General features: G+C 49.7%; 2 protein-coding genes across 6 annotated transcripts in view; one reads left to right on the top strand and one right to left on the bottom strand.

Moving 5' to 3' along the window:
• Positions 1–7,548: 7,548 nt before the first annotated feature.
• COG1 (component of oligomeric golgi complex 1) overlaps positions 7,549–22,468 on the top strand; it is a 17,303-nt gene continuing 2,383 nt past the window's right edge. Inside the window, exons 1-14 of one of the 2 annotated variants that reach the window (XM_025890014.2) lie at positions 7,549–7,895; positions 10,144–10,388; positions 10,537–10,718; positions 11,080–11,250; positions 13,123–13,279; positions 14,007–14,217; positions 14,591–15,382; positions 16,202–16,348; positions 16,815–16,976; positions 17,751–17,878; positions 18,346–18,454; positions 18,898–19,007; positions 19,086–19,164; positions 20,226–20,415. In XM_025890014.2, the coding sequence (XP_025745799.1) occupies positions 7,581–7,895; positions 10,144–10,388; positions 10,537–10,718; positions 11,080–11,250; positions 13,123–13,279; positions 14,007–14,217; positions 14,591–15,382; positions 16,202–16,348; positions 16,815–16,976; positions 17,751–17,878; positions 18,346–18,454; positions 18,898–19,007; positions 19,086–19,164; positions 20,226–20,363 (2,946 nt within the window). In that variant the 5' untranslated portion in view covers positions 7,549–7,580 and the 3' untranslated portion in view covers positions 20,364–20,415. Of the gene's footprint in view, positions 7,896–10,143; positions 10,389–10,536; positions 10,719–11,079; positions 11,251–13,122; positions 13,280–14,006; positions 14,218–14,590; positions 15,383–16,201; positions 16,349–16,814; positions 16,977–17,750; positions 17,879–18,345; positions 18,455–18,897; positions 19,008–19,085; positions 19,165–20,225; positions 20,416–22,468 lie in introns of those variants that run through there. The other variant, XM_025890015.2, reaches the window with a different exon arrangement.
• The window catches only part of VCF1 (VCP nuclear cofactor family member 1), an 18,109-nt gene continuing 14,913 nt past the window's right edge, over positions 19,273–22,468 (bottom strand). For 2 of the 4 annotated variants that reach the window (XM_025890020.2, XM_025890021.2), the window contains one exon: positions 19,273–21,660. In XM_025890020.2, coding sequence (XP_025745805.1) covers positions 21,427–21,660 — 234 coding nt within the window. In that variant the 3' untranslated portion in view covers positions 19,273–21,426. The remainder of the gene's footprint in view (positions 21,661–22,468) is intronic. The other 2 variants (XR_003211778.2, XM_025890022.2) reach the window with 2 other exon arrangements.

Here is a 22,468-nt window from a genome sequence, read left to right as displayed (position 1 = left end):
TCAGGTGGCGGCTGTGCATGCCTGGGAGGCTACTGCTCTTTTCTAGGTGAGGCGAGGGCAGCGGGATTGTAATAGAACAGCTTCTCTTACCGATCTGCTTCTTCAAGCTGAAGACATTCAACCAGGTCGGCAGTGACCACCTCTCCTTGAACTTCTGCTAACCCCCGGTATCGCTGTCCTAGGGTATCGACCTGTGTGACCACACTCACACACAGCCCCGAAGCACCAACATAAGGGAACAAGATGGTGAAAATGGAGAGGAGGTTCTGTTTTGTTTTGCTTTTTTCTAATTCCACAAGCAACCTTCAAAAATGCAAAGAATTCACCTAATTTGGGGGAGAGGGGAGGACTGATCAGAAGGTGAATTCATTCCACACTTTTGAAATTCGAGTAAAGCTGATTATTTTCTTTCTTTCATAGGAATTCTAAGGTAAGGTGTACTCTGAATATTTACTGATTTGTTAGCATACCAATAAATTAATCCATTACGAAAGTAAATTATTATCCGTGCACTAAGAACATAATGAGCGTCTACTGTGTTGCCAGACACTGTTCTGGAAGCCGGGAATTCAGGGAGATGAAAGACAGACCAAGTTTCCCCTCCTTGTTGTAAGGGAGACACTCAAACAAATACAACAAATAAGGGAACACGAAGTCTCAATATAGTGACAGATGCTCTGTGGAAAATACATGGACAGTAGACAGGTGGTTAAGCACACTGGCCCCAGAGCCAGACAGTCTGGTTTATATCTCAGTTCTGCTACTTCCTAAGTGACTTGGGGCAAATTATATAATCTCCCTCAGCCCCAATTTCCTCCTTAATAAAGTAAAAATAAGAACAGGATCTAGTTCGGAGGGATTTGTGAATTCGGCAAACTGTGAGCATGAAATAAAGTAGTTTGTTTATATTCAGAGTCTATAACAGTGGCTGACATACAGTGAGCCCCCAGTAAAAGTTAGCACTTCCTACTTTAGATGGGGGTGGCCCAGGCGGGCTTCTCAGAGGTGGCGACCCCCATGTAGAGATTTGGTAAAAGCAGCAGCCAGAGGAGGCACCTGGGGGGCTCAGTCAGTTGAACATCCAACTCTTGATTTCAGCTCAGGTCATGATCTCAGGGTGCTGAGATGGAGCCCCACGTCCAGCTCCACACTCAGTGTGAAACCTGCATGAGATTCTCTCTCGCCCTCTGCCCCTCCTCCACCTTGCCCACACTCTTTCTCTAGAAAGAAGTTAAAGTAAAAAGAAAAGAAACAGCCAGAGTGAAGACCTTAGGGAGAAGTGAGCCACGCCTTGTTTCTGAAAAAGAAGGAAGGTGGGTGAGGTAGGAGTAGGGGGCCGGGACAGGTGAGGCCATGCAGGGACTTGGTGGTCTTTGATGGGAATTTGCCTCTGCGCCCACGGGGCAGAAAGCCATTGGAGGTTTGGAGCAGGGGATGCACTAGGATGGACAGTGGATGGACAGGAAGGAGAGGGACCGACTGTAGATCAGGGATCAGCAAGCTATGGTCCACAGACCAAAGAGGGCCCCACTGCCTACTTTTGTAAATAAAGTGTTATTGGAACACAGCCATGCCCATTCATTTACATCCTGTCTAGTCCTGATTCCCTGCTATGGTGGCCTTGTTGAAGAGTGACAGAGACCATAGAGCATGCAAAGCCCACTGACCCTGGTTCTCGCTAGCCAAAGTTCGTCAACCCCTATTTTGGAGGAAAAAGAGTCTGTAGGACTTGTAAGTAGATGGGGTGTAGAGGGTGAGAGAGAGGGTGGTCGAGGATGACTCTGGGTCTCTAGCCATGAATAATTGGGTGGTGCCCTTTCCTGAGATGAGGATGACCTGGGGGAGAGAGCAGGATGGGTGGCAGACAGAGTTAGTATTTTGGACACGCGAAGCTTGAGATGAGCCTGGGGTGTTGCAGGAACTCAGGCTGGAGTCACAAATGCAGGCATCACCTGCAGGCACAGTTCCTTTCTCTCCATTTCTACCACCGCAGTGACCCTCTAACTCTTAGGGCCTCGGGGAAGGGGTGCGGGGGATCACCCAGACAGGGAACTCAGACCCAGAAGGGATGGGTGCTAAAGCTCGAGCCTGGGCCCATCCAGCATGAGAAGTCAAGCAGAGGAGGAAGAGATGGCAAAAATGATGGAGAAGTGCCTCATGAGGCAGGAGGGAAGGCCCCGGGGCATGTCGCAGGAGCCAAGAAGAAACAGTGTCCACAGGGGCCAGGTCAGCTACGCCGAAAGGCCCAGAAACCGAGAAGCAGCTGAAGCTGGCAAGATGGCCTTCCTTGTTTTTACTCGACGGGGCGGTGATGTGAGAAGCCCTGTTGGGCAGGGCTGAGGAAGAAAACCGGAGGGGCCTGGAGACATCCCGTCCTGATGCAGAGAGGAGAGATGGACAGGGGCAGACAGGTGGCGTGAACACAGCAGAGCAAGTTTGTAAGATGGCAGACACCAGAGAATATTTTTAAGATCCAGGTTTTACCTACCATCCGAAAGCTGAGTGTTCCTACAGAGCGTTTCAGTAACCAAAATGGCACAAAGAAGCAATTACATTAATTCATATGGGAAATGAATTTGAATGAATCACCCCACACCCAAAAAATCACCTCTTTTAGTCTTTTCTGATACTTTGGGACACATCTTGGTAACGGACACACAAAATCAATGGACATACAGCCCAGATGCTCACAGACTCAGTTCAGAGCTGCAGCGGCTGATTGCTGGGATGCTGAACGTGTCCTGGGGGAGGAAGGGAAAGGGGCTGGGCGCCCCTCTCGCTGCCCCGGGGGCGCTGCCTCTATCAGGGCCTGGCTTCTGCAAAACCGACACTGGATGCTGTTTGCGCTTTTTGCCTGTTTTTCATAAAAGTGAAAATCCTCTTCGGATTTCTTTTGGTTAGCGAAAACAGGTACCAGTGGAGGTCTTGCTTAAAAGCAAAGGGGCCTAATGCAAACTTTTGAAAAGCGGGGCATGCCTGTGATGGGAATGATCCAGCTGAGTGGGAGAAAATAATACGGCAGAGAAAAGGAAGTAAAGCCTCTAAAAGGCAGGAAGTAAGATCCAGAGGTCAAGTGGAGAGGTCAAGGGAGCAGGAACACTCTGCTCTAACAAGAGAGCACATAGGAGGTCTAAGTATGTATTCAAGCAGGCCAGGAGATGCAGCAGATTTCACATGAGGACATTCGTGTCTGATTGCCTTGATTTTCTCAATACGGCCAGGAAAGGCTCAGCAGCTAGGCTGGAACGGTAGGGAAGGGAAAAGACAACCTATGGGACTTGAAAAGAAGTCTGAGCCTGTTACAGAGCCACCGACTGTTAATCAAATGTCTCCTGTATCCTCCACAGCAACTAGCGCAGAGCTCGTGAACACAGTATTCAATTACACACTAATTAAGGACATCACAGGTACAGCGTGAACTTTTCACCTTTCTGCCACCTTTTTTTTTCAGTCAAGGTATTGAGAATGTGTGCAGCCCAGACATTCAGCCTCCTTTCATCAGGGGTGAGGCCTGCCTATTTGTCCAAGGCAGAGTCTCAGGAATCTGCAAACAGTTAAGTCAAATAGCCACCCCTTCGACCACAAATGTCAGCCCCGCAGACACAGCTGATGAAGAGGGCTCTAAAGATAAGACGTCAAGACAACTACATTAGGCTCTTTATCCCACTGGCATCTTGGCTCAGAGCAAACACCCAGCGTCTGAACCCCCCCAGGCCGCGGTGCGGAGCCCAAGCTCCGGGCCAGCCCCGGCATTCCTCTTACCGACAGGGTCTGCCCTTTGCAGCATCAAATTCCCCCATCTTTCCTTCCCTCCCTCTTAATCTGTTGTTGCTGCCTCCCCTTTTCTTTTTCTCTCTCTCCTTCTCTGTCTCTTCTAGCGCACCCAGAGGTGAACCTATTTTAATGTCCCCAAGTAAGCTTGCTTCTTCCACTTGTTCTCTCTTCTCTGGGTATGGCCAGCCCCCATCTCATCCCAAATCTGTGACGAGATGCCCCTCCCTCCAACATCATTGGGGGGCCTGGGGTGAGTCTTCTTCAGCTTCGCTCTTCAGACTGAACAGGGACCTGCCCAACCTGCGGCCACCGTACGTCAAAGGAGAGGGACCAAAACAAGTCCGTGAGGAGGCTGTGATATGGGTAAGAACTGTCTTATTGCCTTCAGTATTTTGACTATGAGGTAGTTAGTGGGAGGAGATCCTTTCGCCTTTTCCAATACACCCTTTGAGCTGATACTCTGTGATTCTGTGACAATCTGTATGCATGACACTATTCATTTATCATGCAAATATTTATTGACTCAGCCTGGGAGCCAAGGTCTCCAGGACCCTTTCCCAGATGCTAGACCACATATCACATAAGGGAAGGAGAACGTGTGGTCTCTGCAAAGACCAGTTAAGAACTCTTCTATTTTAGGCATTATGCTGCCTTGCCTTCTGTATTTCTATTAAAAAGTAAGGACAAATCTGTCCCCTCAACAGTCTGAATGAAACCAGAATGCCAGTGGGCCCAGAGAAAGCAAACATGTCAGGACAAATTCCCAGTTTTGAAAGTGAGCCCTCCAGCACACAGACACTTGGCAACCAGGCCTGACCACCCCAGCAGGTGCCACATGCCCCCAAATCACACTCTAGCTCAGGTCCCAAATGCTGAGACAATTGCAGAAGGTAGGAAGCAGCGTGGGCACCATCTGAATGTTGCTCAGAATTGTTTGGCCCATCTGTCTCTTGATGTTCTGAAATTTTCTTTGAAGCTAATAATGTGACAAAGTAGAAAGATCAAGGACTTTAGAGTCAGGCTGACCGGGATGTGTAGACAGGCTTGACTGCTGACTGTGTAATCTCAGGCAAGTTACTTGGTTCTGCCGAACCTGGCTTTATCTCTCAAACAAGTATAAGACCACCTATGCTGTAGGATTATTGTTAGGATTAAAGGTAACGTATGCAAAGTACCTAGATGGGGCTCAAAATTACAACTATTGTAATTGGCAGAATGCCCAGGTCTCAATTCAGAAGCCCAGGATGATCTAAACATTATCTCTTGAATGTAAACACTGGATATCTTCTACCCCTAAAGATTTAAAGTAAAAGAAGAAAATGACACGAAGACACCCTCCCGCCCCCCCCACGCAGGGGGCGCACTCCTCCCTAAATCAAAACAAAATGATGGCGATAAAACTCGGAAGTGCCCTTTGCTCATGTGCCTCCTTGAGAAAAACAAAAAAGACTAGTTTCTCATCTCTGACCCTCTGTCCCCAGCACTTGCCTTGTCCAGCTGCTGAAGCTCTTGGCCTCCCTCCTGGTTCTGAGAGGGCCAGACAGCAAAAACAAAACAAACCAAAACAAACAAAGAAACCACAGAAGAGGAAGGGGACGCGGGACCTTGATGCAGAAGGGGAAGGAAAAGGAGACAAAGAGAGTAAAGAGTCATAGACACATTACCTCCAGCGCCCAGAGCCTTTCCAGCGCTCTTTCCAGTGCAGGAAGGCTTGGTAACAGCCTCCGTTAGGCGCTCAGTTCTGCATGCAGAAGAGCAACAGTGACATCTTCAGGGCAGCCAGAAGAACTTGGCTGGGGAAGCAGAGGGGACGCTCTCCTTTTAGAACACACCCCTCAGTGGAGATGTCTGTGGCCCCCAGCTGGCCTTTTCTCTATCTGACACGACAGGTGTGTGCATAGTGCAAGCCCCCTCATACTAACCCCCCAGGCCCCCCACCAAAACTGACGCCTGGACATGCCTCCCTCCTGCTCAGCCAAACTCCTACGGAGCTAGAAACTTGGAAGGGTGTGTTGGTTAGGGACTCTAGGGCAAGCAACCAAAACTGATTTTGATTTTCAAAGAAATGAAATTTATCAGTAAAATACTGGACAGCTCATGCAGTCGCTGGGAAAGCTGGAGAATCAGGCTCAGGGGACAGACGGGAACAAAGGGAAGCAAAAACATTCAGAACCCAATCAAAGCATGCCACTGGGCAATCAATTCTGATGAGAGGCCTCACTGTGGTCACCCATAGTTGCCACCATCAGCATGGCCAGCACAGGCAGCTGGGAGCCCCAGCTGGATTCAATGCCCCTGCTGCGTCTTGACATCACTGGCTCGCCATTTAAAGTCCCAGGCCCACAGGCTTGCACCATAGCTGTGAGGGATCCCTGGAAAAGATCTTGCCACACACACATCATTTCCCCAAATACAGAAAAGACATTCCACAGATGCTGGGCACGCCAACATCAACAAAATGTCCCCTGCAGAATGCAACTGATGTGACAGCAAATTGCAGACCTGGCACCACGGAGTGTTTTGAGTCCATGGAAAGTTGTGTGACAAAGCAGAAAAGGCACAAGCCAGGAATTCAGAGATCTCGGTGAGTCCCATCCCTTATTAGCTATGCAACTCAGGTGGGCAAATAAGCTTCTCCGGGTTTTTGCATGGAATATGCACGGAATAGAAATATCCCTACCTACTTCGCAAGGCTGATGTGTATACCAAATTAGTTAATTCTGTGTACAGGCTTTGAAAATCATACTATTACTGAGTAAACCCTTTTGCCCGTCGGGGTTCCAGGTTACCCATCTGTAAAAGGCAGGGCTAGTGTGAGGTATAAATGAATGGTTTGATTTACAAATTGAAATCGTTGCTGTTTGGGATTTGCCTCAAAATAACAGAGGCAGCGGGTAGGGGAGGAAGAGGGTAGGGATACAGAGATGGCTGGCCATGGTTTAGTGTTAAACCTGGCGGGTGGGCACATTACACCATCCTCTCCATGTTAGTTTGAGTATGAACTCTTCCATCATAAACGGTTTTTTAAAAAGAAGGGTCTTGGAAGTCCGTAGAAGAAACAAGCCCCACTCTCCCCGCCGCGCACCTCCAGGCGCTGTTTCTCAGGCACTGCGCCCCTTCCTCTAGGCCCACCACGCTCCACGCCACGCGGGTGAAAGTGCATCCTTCGTGATAAAAATAACGCTCTTGAAATAACGAAAGCCCCAAAGAACTGATGGACCTCAAAAGAAAAACCAAAGCAAAACGACCGGACGCGCGCCTTAGGGAAGAGCCGGTCCGGAACAACCGCGCAGTTGCTCTCGCCCATGAGCACGAACGGACTCCGACTCCACCCCGGGTACCGCATTCGGTCATGGGCCCAGAAAACAACGATAACAACGACGCCACAGAAGGCTGCACGCCCGGTGCCAGCAGGCGCCGCCGCCAGCGACGTGGTCGAGCTGTGCGGGGCCCTCGGGCGTCCCGAGCAGACGGCGCAGTCGGACCGCGGGCGCAGAGCTCGGAAGCCGCGAGGCGGCACCTGCACCGGGCGGGACTTCAGACGCCCGCGACGCTTCGCGCGCAGACCGCCAGCCCCAGCGATCTACCCCACCCGCCGCGCCCGCGTTTAAACAACAACAACAACAACACAACAACGACAACAAAACCACCGCCCATCCCATCCCGGCCCCGCCCCTCGGCCGCCCGGAGAAGCCCCGAACAAGCATGGCCGACAGCGGGGCGGAAGTGGCTCCGCCCCCACCCAACATGGCCGCCGGGCGGGCCTCCGGGCGGAAGTGACCCGTCGGCACACTGACGGGTCCATCATGGCGGCCGCGGCCGCCTCTCCCGCGCTGAAGCGGCTGGATCTGCGCGACCCCGCGGCGCTTTTCGAGACGCATGGAGCGGAGGAAATCCGCGGGTTGGAGCGCCAGGTTCGGGCCGAGATCGAGCACAAGAAAGAGGAGCTGCGGCAAATGGTGGGCGAGCGGTACCGCGACCTGATCGAGGCGGCCGACACCATCGGCCAGATGCGCCGCTGCGCCGAGGGGCTGGTGGACGCCGTGAAGGCCACCGACCAGTACTGCGCCCGGCTCCGCCTAGCCGGCTCGGCCGTCCCCCGGCCGCCACGGGACCCGCAGGTCAGCCCCGCATTCCCGGTCCCGCCCCCCGGCCCCCCGCGCGCGACCCGCCCCCGGCCCTCCCGCGGCCGCCGGTCCGTCCTCGGCCCCCCGCGCGAGCCTCACCTGCCTCAGGGAAGAGCCTGCCGCCAATTTCTGGACTCCCTTCCTCGGGGGAGAACGCCGGCGGTCCTTTCGCTGGCTGCTGACCGGTCGTTCAGCAGCTCCCTTCAGGGGCCTTCCCTGACTTCCGGGCCCTGATTCCCTCACCTCTCTTGTGGCTTCGCTGGGCTCTCCCAAGTTTAGATGAAAACGCCAGGGGTCTCTCGCAAGACAGTTTAGCTCATTGCCTATATAACGTTTCCTGACATTCTTAGAACACATTTCTCCCTTATTTTAACACCTTCCCCTCCTATCGTTCATTCCTCATCCCGGTGTTTTCCCCACGCCGGTCCCAAGAATAACCTCCACAAACCCAAAGAGCTCTTCTACCTTTGGTGGAGTTGAATGACCGTACCAGCCATCACGCCCCCTTCTTTCAATAGCGGAACATTTTCATTTTAGGGAACTAAGGTTATTCTAACCAAGTTATCCTGTTTTTTTTTCCTCCAAACCCTAATGATTAGACCTGGTATGGAAGGATTCAGCCCTAAATACATGCTACTACTGGAGCAGCATTTTGCATTGCTAAAGAATGTTGACTTAGGGATGACTACGTGAACGGGTAGGGAGGATGAGAAAGGTAAACCGGGAATTTGTTCGTGACCCCAGGGAAGAACCTTATAGGACATGGAAGAACTTGCAAAAGTACAATTTAGCTCCCGTTTGTAACTTTTTAATACAACCTGTGTTTTAGAGGAATCCGGGTTTGTAGGCAGGGCTCACACAACACAACCACAGAAGATTGGAAATACTTTTTGAAATGAGAGACCTCATCCCTCTCCTCTGTAAGCTGTGCATTTATACCTGCCTCCTCCTAGTTGGCCAGCCTTTCCTATAACTGAGTCTTGCTTCATGGTTTATTAAAAAGCTAGCTTGTACTGTGCCTGACTTTAAATATGTATGTGTTTTTTATACTTGTTATATCTGATTTATTCTCAGACCCACAAAAATTTGAGTGCCCTCTGTGTGTTCACGCACAAAGAAACAAGCCCCCTAATTGCTGCTCTGAAGGAGCTTACAATCTAGTCAAGGAATTAAATCCGTGGAAAGTTGATGAGAAAAATGTAAATAATTCAGAATAACAGTAGAAAGCATTTTACGATAATGTGTGATTGATTCCAAAATACTTACGTACATTTACCATAAGACTTCTGAAGGAAGTCACTTCAGGCTTGAGTCCTTCTCGGTAAGGAGGGGCCTTCATGACAGATGAGATTTGGAACATGGGTCTGGAGTATGAAAAGACAATTAAAAACAGGTAATCAGTTTAATTAAAGCAGGAGTTCTCAACCTTGGTGCTTTTGACATTTGGGGCTGGATCATTCTTTGTTGTAGAGACTGTCCTGTGCATTACAGAATGTTTATAAGCATCGCTGGCCTCAACCCACTAGACACCTGTAGTACCCTTCTTCCCCCTCCTGATGTCTCCAGATCAGAACCATGGGAAGGATATGAATCTCCTGGGAACTTGGGAGCAGATTGGTGGTATGCTAAGATACATATGGAGGTCAGATGACTAAAATTTTTGGTAGGGAGATGAATTTAGTTTTGAACATGCTCATCATGGAATGGCAGAGAAACTTAGCAGGGCAACGGCAGAAAAGGCTCCAGTGGGACTTGGGAGTGGTGAGGACTAAAAAAGAGGTGGGAGTGGTGTTCTGCTAAGAGGTGACGCTGGAGGGTAGGAGTCTGGGAGTAGGAGGGTGGACTGAGATGGGGAGAGGCGTGAGGACTGCACCAGATGAAGATCTGATGGACGAGTTACCAAGAAGTCCATCAGGCACTCAAAGAAGCAGGTGCAAATGTAGGGAGGCTGAACATCCGGAGGGCTCCATGCTGTGGAGACATCTCGAGGGTCACAGATAACCAGACTGAGATGACCAGATTAAGTTTGCATCTCCATATGACTGGGAGGATAATCCAGTGGGGCTGTCCAGCGCTGTTGACTCCAGTCATTCCACTACACCTAACTTGGAAACCTTGCCAAGTGGCATCATATCAGGCATAATAAAAGCTTTGTACCCTGCAGTACCCCCACATTTCTCCCCAAGCCTGCCAAACACTGACCTTGCACTGGTCCGCGTTCGTTCCGTGCCTTTCCCTGCAGCCCCAGCAGCCGTCCCAGGAGAAGTTCTACAGCATGGCTGCCCAGATCAAGCTACTCTTAGAAATTCCCGAGAAGATCTGGAGCTCAATGGAGGCCTCCCAGTATCTGCACGCCACACAGCTCTACTTGCTTTGCTGCCACCTTCACAACCTGCTCCAGCTGGATTCTTCTAGTTCCCGGTACAGCCCCGTCCTCTCACGGTTCCCCATACTCATCCGGCAGGTCGCAGCAGCCAGCCACTTCCGGTACGTAGATCCAGCATAAAGATCTGCACTGGGGATGGCTGCGCTTCACCCCGACCAGTTTACGGAATGTGCCTTTTATCCTGATGTACCAGGGTTCTTCTTCCCAAGATGTAAAAAATTCCGTTGCTCTTCGTCATCATCTTTTTAGGTCAACTATTCTGCATGAAAGTAAGATGCTGCTCAAGTGCCAGGCCGTGTCTGACCAAGCTGTAGCGGAGGCCCTGTGCTCCATAATGCTCTTAGAAGAGAGTTCTCCTCGCCAAGCCCTAACAGACTTCCTGTTGGCCAGAAAGGCAGCTATTCAGAAACTTCTCGACCAGCCACACCATGGTAGGTTTGGCTTCTTTCCAAAATATGGTCCTTAAGGGAATGGAGAAGGGGGAGCCGAGGGAGAATGAAGCACCTAGAATGTTCTCTGTTTCTAACTTTACTAAAGGAAACTGTTGGGCGCCTGGGTGGCTCAGTTGGTTGGGCGACTGCCTTCGGCTCAGGCCATGATCCTGGAGTCCCGGGATCGAGTCCCGCATCGGGCTCCCTGCTCGGCGGGGAGTCTGCTTCTCCCTCTGACCCTCCCCCCTCTCATGTGCTCTCTCTCTCATTCTCTCTCTCTCAAATAAATAAATAAAATCTTAAAAAAAAAAAATTAAAAAAAAAAGGAAACTGTTTACAGGAGGATGGTTTCTTCTCATAGGTGCCGGCGTCAAGGCCCAGGTTTGCTCATTAGTGGAGCTGCTAGCCACCACTTTGAACCAAGCTCATGCTCTTTTCTACACTTTACCAGAAGGTCAGCTGCCAGATCCATCCCTGCCGTGTGGCTTGCTCTTCTCAACTCTGGAGACCATCACAGGCCAGCATCCTACCGGTGAGCTCTTAGCCAACCTTTCTTACTTTCAGGTTATTCAGCTGTTATTTACTGAGCACCTGCCACCTGCCTGCTACTGTCCTGGGGTCTCTGGGGATATAGCAGTGCCCTGGACAAATATGGACCCCACCTTCGTGGAGGTCACAGTCTAAAGGTAGAGGCAAATACTGAAGTCACAAATACAAACATATCTATTGAGAAACAATAGTGGCAACTACTATAAAGGCAAAGTACAGGTTGACTTGGGAACATTGAAAGGAGGGACCTCACCAGTGAGGCTTTCCCTGGAGAATGATATTTAAACTGAAAAGTGAAAGTTTGGTAAGAGTTAGGTGAGGAAGGCAAGGAAAAGAGTTCCAGGCAAAGGGGATGGGATGTGCAAAGATGTTAGTATATTTAAGAAATTAAAAGCAAGCAGGTGAGGCTAAGGGGTATTGGGTGGAGGAAGAGCAGCATGAGAAGAGACATGGCCAGTCTATTAGATGTGACCAGATAATGCAGAGCTGTGCGGACCAGGCTAGGGAGTTTGGACTTTATCCAGAGAACAATGGATAGCCTTCTAGGACCTTCCAGGCTTATTCGTCCTTCTGTTATATGTTCCCATACATCCTGTGCTTTTATTGGATAGCATTTATCCTAATTGGAGTTAAATACAATTGGCTTTTATGTGGCAGTGGATCTTCATGGGGTCTGGAGTAGATGCTGAGAGCTCACTTGAGAGGCTGTCATCATGACCTAGGTGGCAGACGATGGGGGCTAACTGGACAACCTGGACATCTGTTTAGCATGGGATTTGGTATTGGTGGGGAGGGTATAGAAAGGAGGTGTCCAGGTTTACAAGAAAAGGAGCTGGTTTGAAAGGGCTGATGATGAGTTCGCTCTTGAAAATATTGCTTTGGAGACGATTGAGCCCCTTGGAATGGGAATGTGGTGGAGTGGGCAGGTGACTGGGGGTCCAGAACAGAGCAGTGAGAGGTCTGGCTTGGAGACACACATCCGTGCATATGGCTGTTGTTTGAAGCCGTGGGGATGAGGGACATCATCAGGAAGAAGAGAGGATGGCAGAGGACTGTGCCTCAGGGGACTCCAGAACTCAGGGGTCAAGCGGAGGAGACATAGTCCCAAAGGTAGAAGAGAAACAGGTAGAACATGGGGACAGCCACCTGGTCATTTTCAGAGAGAGAGATGTATTATGTAGCCTCTTCTTGGGCTTATTTATCTTTCAACGAGGGTGCCACTTCCTTATGCCCTGGCTTCCCTCTAGGTGCTTCCACCTAATGATTTATCCCCCCTCGTGAAAGGTGAGTACGGCCTAATGTGTCATGGCTCTGGACAACAAGTGCAAGCGACCTTAGAAGGACCCCTGTGTTTCGAGCTCCGGAGGGTGCTCACACACAGAACACGGTGAACGGGCCTCCCCCAGAGTCGCCCCACAGATGCCTGTGTCCTTCTTGGGAGGTCATCTTTGAAGAGCTACAATTCACCAGTCAGGATGAGTGGTCTTTCAGTCTTTCTTTAGCTCTTCCAGGTTGGTCGGAGGATGGTGAGGAAAAGGAAACTGTCACCTTTTACTTTGTGACAACGTCGAGGGCTGCAACAGCGCTCAGTACTGCTTTCTCTCCCTGCCCCGCCCCCACTCCCTTCCTCCCTGTCCTTCCCCTTCTCTACCAATGTGGTGCCCAGAGTTGGCACGAAGCTGCCAGCTCCCTGATGGGCGTACAGTCTATACTTTCCTTGTCCCCCTGTCTCTGGGGTCCTGTCTGACCTGCCCAGGAGAAGACCAAATGATTTTTGGAGGTTGCTTCTAGGTCCATTTTTTAATATGCCTTTCAAAGGATGGCCCTGATTACTTGTCACTTGGCCTTCTCTTAGGAAAGGGTGCCGGCGTTCTGCAAGAGGAGATGAAGCTCTGCAGCTGGTTCAAACACCTGCCGGCATCCATCATCCAGTTCCAGCCAGCTCTCCGAACCCTGGCGCAGCCCATCAGCCAGGAGTACCTGAAAGACACGCTGCAGAAATGGATCCACATGTAAGTAGCCAGAACTTTCCTGAGGCGGGGAGGGACCGCCTGTGTAGCCACACGAGGGCCAGTGAGGGCCACTGAGGAAGGAGGGAGAAGCCTGATCTTCTGGATGATGCTCTGCCTGCTGCCCACTGGGTCATGCCAGGCACTTGCTCAGCCACTGGTCACTGCTTTCGTGGCAGGTTAGCCCCCACTGTGGGAGAACCAAGAGGGAATTCGCCTTTCAAAATATTACCTTACAGGATTTAAAATTCTATGTAAGAGTTCTGCCACTCCTAAGCTTTTATGTAATGCAGTGGTTTTGAAGCCATTCTAGGGGGCTCTAGCCTTCCTTCCAGATAGATACCTCAGGGAGGCAAGGGTAGGCCCCATCCCCCCATGTAGCCGGAAATGCTGTTTATACATATTTATAAAAACTCCGAGAGATATAAATATTTATATTGGGACCCAGGTAAGAGGTTTTCAAATGGAGTGCTGCTGTTTTTCTTTCTTTTCTTTTTAAGATTTTATTTATTTATTCATAAGAGACAGGGAGAGAGAGAGGCAGAGGGAGAAGCAGGCTCCCCGCTGAGCAGGGAGCCTGATGCAGGACTGGATCACAGGACCCTGGGATCATGACCTGAGCCAAAGGCAGACGCTTAACCATCTGAGCCACCCAGGCGCCCTGTTTTTCTTAATAAAGGTGTGAAAACCATGAATCTAATAAGGCCCAAGAGAAATGATTTTGTTGCAGGTGTAATGAAGACATTAAAAATGGGATCACCAACCTGCTTATGTACGTGAAGAGCATGAAAGGTCTCGCAGGGATCCGCGATGCCATGTGGGAATTACTTACCAATGAATCCACCAATCACAGCTGGGATGTGATATGTCAGCGGCTTCTGGAGAAGCCGCTCTTGTTCTGGGAGGATCTGATGCAGCAGCTGTTCTTTGACCGATTACAGGTGAGGAGATTACATGGTCCAGTTGTTTTCTGGCCAGTCCTAGCATGATCTTTTGACTGTCTGGGGGGACTTCTGTCACTCCTGAGTGTACTCTTTCTCTCCTGACTGACTCAGGGATGGCTCTTCTGGAGAATGAGCCCTAGACATAAGCAGAGATCCAGACTCTGGTGCAGAAAGAGACCAGGCCTCTGTTACGTGGTCGGGAACATGTCCGTGGCCATCCGTGACGACTCTGTTCTCTGCCAACACCATGTCATCCTCCTGAGCATGCTGGAGAACACGCAGAGTGCCAGGATGGACTGCCACTTGGGGTTGTTGATTTCAGATTTCCTGACAGGAGTCTTGACTGGAACTCTCCCCTGCTTCCTTTCAGACTCTGACAAAAGAAGGCTTTGACTCCATCTCCACCAGCTCCAAGGAACTGCTCATTTCAGCCCTGCAGGAGCTTGAGGGCAACACCAGCAACTCCACTTCAAATAAGCACCTCCACTTTGAGCACAACATGTCTCTCTTCCTCTGGTCCGAGAGCCCCCAAGACCTGCCTCCCGACGCCGCCTGGGTCAGCGTGGCGCACCGGGGGCACTTTGCTGGCAGTGGGCTCTCCATGAAAGCACAGGCCGTTAGCCCTTGTGTCCAGAACTTCTGCTCTGCCCTAGATTCTAAACTGAAGGTGAAGCTGGATGACCTCCTGGCTTACCTTCCCTCTGCTGACGCATCCCTGCCCAAGGACGTCTCCCCCATGCCAGCCCAGAGCCGTGCCTTTGACAGGTATGCAGATGCCGGGACTGTGCGGGAGACGCTACAGACTCACTCGGTGGCGTGCATCAAGCACATCACAGACCACATCCGGGCAGAGCTGCAGCACATCGAACAGGTTGTGCAGGGGCAGCAGGATGTCCTCAGTGGTGTCAAGTTGCATTCAGTCCTTTTCATGGCCAGACTCTGCCAATCTCTGGCAGAACTGTGTCCCCACCTGAAGCAGTGCATCTTGGGAAAGTCAGGAAGCTCCGAGAGACCAGCAAGGGATCCCAGGGCTCTGAAAAAACAGGGAAAGGGGAAAACGCGGGAGATAATTCCTATGCAGGGGAAATGGCAGGAAGTTAAGGAACTCCTCCTCCAGCAGAGCGTGATGGGCTACCGCGTCTGGAGCTCAGCAGTTGTGAAGGTGAGTGACATGCACACAGTCTGCCCGTGCTCACCACGCAACCCCATCCTGGCTCCCTTCCATCATGTTCCAGGCTGGCCAACCTCAGGGAGATCTTGTCTTTTTTTTTTTTTTTTTTTTCTTTTCCCAAGAAAAATTTAATAAAACTTATTTTATTTTATATCTCTCTTATGTACTTGTAAGTATCAAACTAGCAAGAATGTCAGTTTTAACAAGGCATATCTTGACTTTCTGGTCTACGTCTATTAATTTTTTTGCATTTGTTTTCTTTAGTTCAATTAATTAACATATAATGTATCATTGGTTTTGGAGGTACAGGTCTGTGATTCATCAGTCATAGACTACCCAGTGCTCATTACATCACATGCTCAGGGAGGTCTTTTCAGAGCAAGGGAATAAACAGTTCTTGTTTCATGCAGTTACTTTCACTTCTCTGTGATAGCACAAATGTAAAAATTTTTCCATTCAAATGTTTAGCCTAGATTTTATAGACACAAACTCTGGGTTTTTGTCTTTCCATCTGATAAGAATGAAAGACCTCCTTGGACAAGGGTCTGGATTTCCTACTCTTCCACCTGAATGTCTTATTCCCTGTGGTCTCCCCTGGTGTCTTAAGAGGTGGCCCTGGACGTTTGTAAGGTAGTTACAACAAAATTCCCATGGCTGACATGGGTAATTAGCCCGAGAAAAGTGACATTTCCACTCGCCACCCCGCACGTGACCAACACAGCAGAAGCTGGGCTCAAGATTACTCAAGTGGTTTGAAACACTCTCTAAAGGAGCTAAGTGGCCTGTTGGGTATTTGCTTTTTATTACCAGGTTTTGGCTCATGGATTCACCCAGTCGTTACTTTTAGACGACGCCGGCTCAGTGCTGGCCACAGCCACCAGCTGGGATGAGCTAGAAATCCAAGAGGAAGCAGAGTCTGGCAGCAGCGTCACGTCCACAATCCGACTCCCTATACAGGTGAGCAGGTGCCCCCAGGAGAGTGCCTGTGGGCTGGACTGGGCCAAACAGCCCACTCTGCAGAGAGGAGAATCAGCCGACATACAGCTTCCGAAGAAGAGCCAAACTGGTATTGATAACTTTCTACCACGGGGGTAGAGTAGACATAGGGCCGAGTAGGTAGCAGAATGTTCGAGAAGTCATCTAATGATTGTTTCCTGTGCAGCCTGGGCTCTGCTCATTGGAGAGCTGCTCACCCCAAAGTGAAAACAGCATAACGCATAGTGCCACCTGCCAGGTCAGCCCCCAGCCACCAAACCGGTGACAGTGATGGTCACTTTTATCTATTAACTGCCCTGCTGGAAGGGGCTGCCTGGGGAGGTCCAGGTCCTGGCTCATGAGCCTAGTGAGGATATGTGGACCCACTTCTACCACGTCTCCCTCCTTTGGCACAAGTCGCTGACTCAACAATCCTTTGTTCTCCCAGCCATCCTGGTATGTCCAGTCCTTCCTGTTTAGCCTCTGCCAGGAAATTAATCGGGTTGGAGGCCACGCTTTGCCAAAAGTGACACTGCAGGAGATGCTGAAAAGCTGTATGGTCCAAGTGGTGGCTGCCTATGAGAAACTAGCAGAAGAAAAACAGGTGAAGGTAGGTGTTTGAATTCTTTCCCACTAAAAACGGAAATACAAACCTGAGGTTTTTTTTCTCGGGTTTGGGCAGTACCCATCAAGGATTCCAAGTGTCTACCCTCAGTGCCGGCTAATTGGTAGTGGCTTCGCGCTCTGCGAGTTCATCATGCCTCCTCTCGAGGATCAAGCAGGTCTGCACTAAAGGGCAGTTCGGCAGGAAGGGAAAAAGGCCGGGTGTCCAACCCCAGCACTGCCACGTGCGTGCTATGGCTTTGGGCAAATCACGAAGCTCTCTGTTTCTCCAGGGTCAGGTGTGGTCCCTTGGAGAACTGCTCGGGAGTGGGGGGTGACCATGCCCAGGGCGGCATGTGGCACACACAGGCTGAGGGAGCTCCTGTCTCCCAGCCTCCCACCTCCCTCGCCCCTTCCCCGAATTGTTCTGCCCTTGGTGGGTGTTCCCGTTTCATCAGTGACATATTTAAGACAGGACCACCTCCTGATTTGGGAAAGAATTCAGGGAAGTCTCCTGAGCTTCCTCAAAATGACTCTCCTCCACGCGAGGAGCTTTTTTTCTTCTAAAAGGCAGTCTGCAGCACCCGAGGCCTTTGTTTGAAGGTTTTTAGTTTGGTTTAAGACCAAGTTTTGAATATAACCCGGTGTTGTGACATCAAACAGTCCTTGTTGAGTATACAGGGTGCTGCTTCTGAAGCAACAAGCTGTACCTCAACCAAACGGGTAAGCCGTTTAACAAATCCTCTCCCTTCACGGGTGGGGATGGGACATTCGTTTACAGAAAGAAGGTGCCTTCCCGATGACCCAGAATCGGGCCCTGCAGCTGCTTTATGATCTGCGTTATCTCAACATTGTTCTGACAGCCCGGGGTGAGGAGGTGAAAAGTGGCCGCAGCAAACAGGACTCTAGGTATGCTCACCCCAGCGGGCTCTCCCAGTGCCGCCTCTGCTGAGGGCACACAGCCCCTTTCCAGAAAGCCACTAAGAGATAGCCTCTCGTTGTGCATTAGCTGTTAGCTTTAACCAGGAAGTCCTCACATTACCAGCTAGATCAGTAATGGCCACCTGCTGGATAAATGCCATGGTCAAGCGTGGTAGGTGGACTCTCATTCCGCTCTCTTCTGAGTCCACCTATCTTGGGTATAATTTGAGCCTCTGGCGCTGGCCCTGACAACATGAGGAAGGAAAGGACTTCATTCAGAAATCTTAGCTGGTTAAAACTCTTGAGGATTACTTAAGCACCATGGGCAGGGACAGGTGGTACCAAGCCAGCAAGTAAGAATAAATCCAAATACGGGGTTTCTTTAGCACTGAAATGCCGTAAGGTTGGTTTTTGACCTAAAAAAATGTGGAGAATAACCCATAATTCTTTTTCAGAATTGAGAAAGTGGCTGACTATCTGGAAGCACTCATTGACCCATTTGACCTGGATGTTTTCACACCACACCTCAACAGCAACCTTAATCGCCTGGTGCAACGAACTTCTGTAAGTCATGTGAGAAATGTGCTCAGGGTGAACGCAGGGCCACAGGCTCAAATGACAAGGTAAACCCACTCCAGCACTTAATACTCTAGGAGGCAGTTGGGAGGGAGCTGGGATGCAAATAGCTCAGTTTAGTTGTGAGGGCCGGAAGAGGATTAGATAAAATCTCACTCTGGAGGCAACCCTGATCACACCCCTCTAGTTGTAGATAAGGGTGATTAAGGGATTAAGGTTTTATCAGGGCCTCCGAAAGAGGAATAAAACAAAAGAGTGCTGTGACTCTGGGATTCTGACCTGTGGGCAGTGAGAAAGGTAATTCTGAAGCATAAACATGCTGCAAGGAACATTCCCCCAAAGGATGGTGAGAAACAAGAAAAGGGATTTTCTCTTTTACCCGGACAGGGGCAAACCTAGCCGGTCACTGTGCCCTCTGTCCTGTCTGCCAGGTTCTATTTGGATTGGTCACTGGAACAGAGAATCATTTCGCCCCCAGGAGCTGCACATTCAACTCCCAAGAACCCCATAACATACTGCCCCTAGCGTCGAGTCAGATCAGGTAAGGATTCTAAGATGCTTTTGCTGGGCCCCGGAGCTTCCCGTTCATGCCACTAACACTCTTCATCTGGTCTTGGAGGTTTGGACTTCTTCCCCTGAGCATGACAACTACCCGAAAGGCCAAATCAACCAGCGGAAGTGGCGAAACCAAGGCCCAGGTCAGTGCAGAGAGCAGGGGGCGCACCGGATGGGTCCGGTCCCCATCTCCCAGCAAACCACCCGATTAGCTCCCCTTTAAATAATCGATAAAGAACGAAATGACAAAATGCACTAATGCTGCTTTTAATGGCGGCGCAATATAGAAGTACAAGGTTTCACTAGCTTGAGCTGAGAGGAGTTTTAAAAGATGCCCATTTACACTATCAAGTAGCCTCATAATAGAAACGTTATCTCAGGCTGCCAAGGCTGTAGAAAACAAGCAGGGCAGGACGGAGACTGTTTCTTGTTGTTCGTAGGGTGCAAGAGGTAACCACTTAACCCAGCACGACGATTGTACTGGTTTGGACAAAAAAACTTTTGTTCTGGTGGTGGTTTCATCTTCCATTTCTTGCAGGTGGGTGGGAAATAAAAAGGGAATTTGCTTCCTCAAGTTTGACGTTTTCTTGTTAATACACGTTTTATTTCAGTCGACTGCCATCCATTAAGCCCGCAGGAGTCCTCCTGGGTATTTCTGAGTTGTGTTGTGTACGCGTGTGCTTGAGCCCCAACAGCTTGTCTCCTTACAGCACTTAGTTGTTTGCTTTCTTGGTGGACAAAATATTAGCAATGCGTCCTTTCCACCTTCCCTGCCATCAAACCCAGTAAGACCAAAATTCTTAAACCTCTGGTTGTACACCGTGGGAGGCGGTAGTGAAAAGCACAGGCTCCTGCACAGGCCGTTCCCTCCGCAGGCTGGGACTCTGAATCTCTACTTCAAGTAACTGACCTGTAAGTTCTGTCCATAGGAGAGGCTCAGACGGCGGAAAGGAGGTACCCATGTTTACCCTTTTCCTAGGATAGTCCTCATCCTCAAATGTTAGTTCTGTCCCATAAGAAGATCTCATCTTGTCCCCTATGTCTTTTGCCAGTGTTGACAAAGGGCAGAGTCCCCTGACTAGGGCTCTCTGTGCTTCTGAGATCTGCTTGTGTGTGCCGTGCGGACTCCGCGTGCCGTGGCGGGTGTGAGCAGGCAGGAGGGTCTGGGTAGACTCTAAGGCACTTTCCTCTACATGCATGGCAGGTTGTCCCCCCGGCACTCTCCCGAGCAGGTGACCCAACGCAGCCTGGCTCCTTGTTCCGACAGCTGGTCAGTGAGGAAGAAGACGCGTCCACGCCTTCATTATTCAAGCTAGGTTGGCTCTCTAGTATGACTAAATAACACGGGAACATATCCGTCTCTCTCTAAATAAATACTACATCATTTCTGCTAACGGTGCCTCTGCTTGTTTGTTTCTAAGCCACCAGTCTTTCCAGTTTCAGCGGTGGAATGTGGCCCCCCAGTTACTGTTAGGGGTTCCTTTAAGCATACAGTGAATCCTTGTCCAGCGGTTTCACAATACTTGGGACTTTAGACAGCAGTTCAGATAGCTTATACTCGGTCAGCATTCCTCAGCGCCTTAATTCTTGAACCCCAAGGCGGATTCCCGGCGAGATCACAGAAGCTGCTGATAGAACAAGTCTATGAGTGAGACAAAGGTCATTACGTACTTCTCGACTGTCAGAACTGTGCCGTGTTTCCTACTAAGTCTGAGATGGAGGCTTTGGAGGAGTAACGGTAGCAGAAGTGAGCTGGGTATACAAGTGTGAAAGACATTCTCTCTGGAAATACAAATATATAACAAAGAGAGAAGACAATTAGCAAGGCTGCTTCACTGACACAGTCTAACTTGGATCTGATTGTTCTCCTGTCACAGAGGAGAGAGTACTTTCAACAGGACATCTACATACTAAGAGGTAGTATGGCAATTAATTTCAGTGCAAGACTGAATCAAGCTTTCTATATTTTGGAAAACAACTTAGGTTTTTTCATGGAAACTAGATATTCTTTACTAGTTTATTGAATTTAAAAAATTGAAGATCCCACATTTTTAAAAGGCCTTTTTACATAAAGTAGAATTTCTAATGGACAGATTTGGAAATCAATCTGAACTGGACAAACTATGGATTCAACACGCAGATGAGATTTCCTCATACCATTACCTCGACATGGATTTGATACCCACCCTCAAAAGAATCCTATAAAAAATTGCTTCAAAGCCCCTTTGAAATTGCAATAGTGCAGCAAAACCACAAGTAAACAACTGCCTGTCAACCCGTTATTTCAAATATAGACTGAAAAGCCAACAGGCATATTTTTGTGCAATTTTTTAAAACATCGTAAGTTGAAATATCAAATCTGCACAGCGCTGTCCCTTCACAGAAGGCAAGAAACTGGCGGCACATCATGTCGGAGGCCGTCCTCGGTGCTGTAGGCTATGGAAGTGGGCCTCCTTCAGGGTCTGGTTGATGTGGAAGTACGGGCCCTGGCACAGTGCAGACTGCTCGGGAACAGGCTGAGGGGTGTTAGGGCCGGAACCGGCCGCCGCGTGGTTCAAGCTGCTCTCCGGCCCGCTTGCCCGGTCCGGGCTGTTGATGCTGCTGCCGCCGCTGCTCCCACCACTGTCGCTGCTTGAAGACTGGAAGGGAAAAGAAACAGGGTCGCGATTAGGCAGTTTGCTTTCTTAAGAACTTCACTGTGGTTTCATTTACAAGACCCCACGTAAGAGCGTTCTTCCCATTTGGCTTGAGGAGGACCGGCATCAGAACGTCCAGTGAGTGGGCTTTGCAATTTTACAAAGTACGTTCACCTGAGACATTTCATTCTATGCTCATGACTGCCACGGGAGGTTGAGCGGGATTCTGATCCCCAGCACCTCCCCAAGGAGCGGCAGGGTCCAGGTTCAGGCCGTCTGACCGCAAAGCCCTTCAACTACATCCTAATTCCTTTACACATCTTCTCTACCTGCTTTCATTGTTCATTCCAGTAACTTCCAAATAATCACAGGAGGAAGTTCTCAGCCTCCAAGGGAAAGTATCAATCACGGGTACAGGGTGTAAGTGTCATTAACACACAAAATGGCTTCTGGCCACAAGTTTTAAAAAATCTGTGGCAATTTCTCACCTCATGGACACAAAATCGTATTCTCTGAATGCAGAACATGTATCTTGCGAGAGTACAACATACTTCGTATCAAGTTACGTTAGCAATTTTGCAGTCTGATCTATGTGTGTGCATGTGTGCACAAGTGTGCCTAATTTTTTTTTAATGTAACAAATATGATTTGGTGTCTTAGTTGTCTTGAAGAAGCTACTCAGAGATCCCTAAGAACTAGGGTTCTCAAAAGGGAAGGCAATAGTAAGAATCCATTTCAGAATTACGGTATTTTACAATTTTTAAGTATTGCATTTCAAATAAATGACGAGCAGTACCCTTCCTCCATTCAC

Source organism: Callorhinus ursinus, unplaced genomic scaffold, assembly GCF_003265705.2.
Source record: "Callorhinus ursinus isolate GAN/ISIS: 27379988/994484 unplaced genomic scaffold, GSC_fseal_2.0 scaffold50, whole genome shotgun sequence".
In the NCBI taxonomy this organism is placed as follows: Eukaryota; Metazoa; Chordata; class Mammalia; order Carnivora; family Otariidae; genus Callorhinus; species Callorhinus ursinus.
This window is presented reverse-complemented; position numbering and strand designations above follow the sequence as displayed.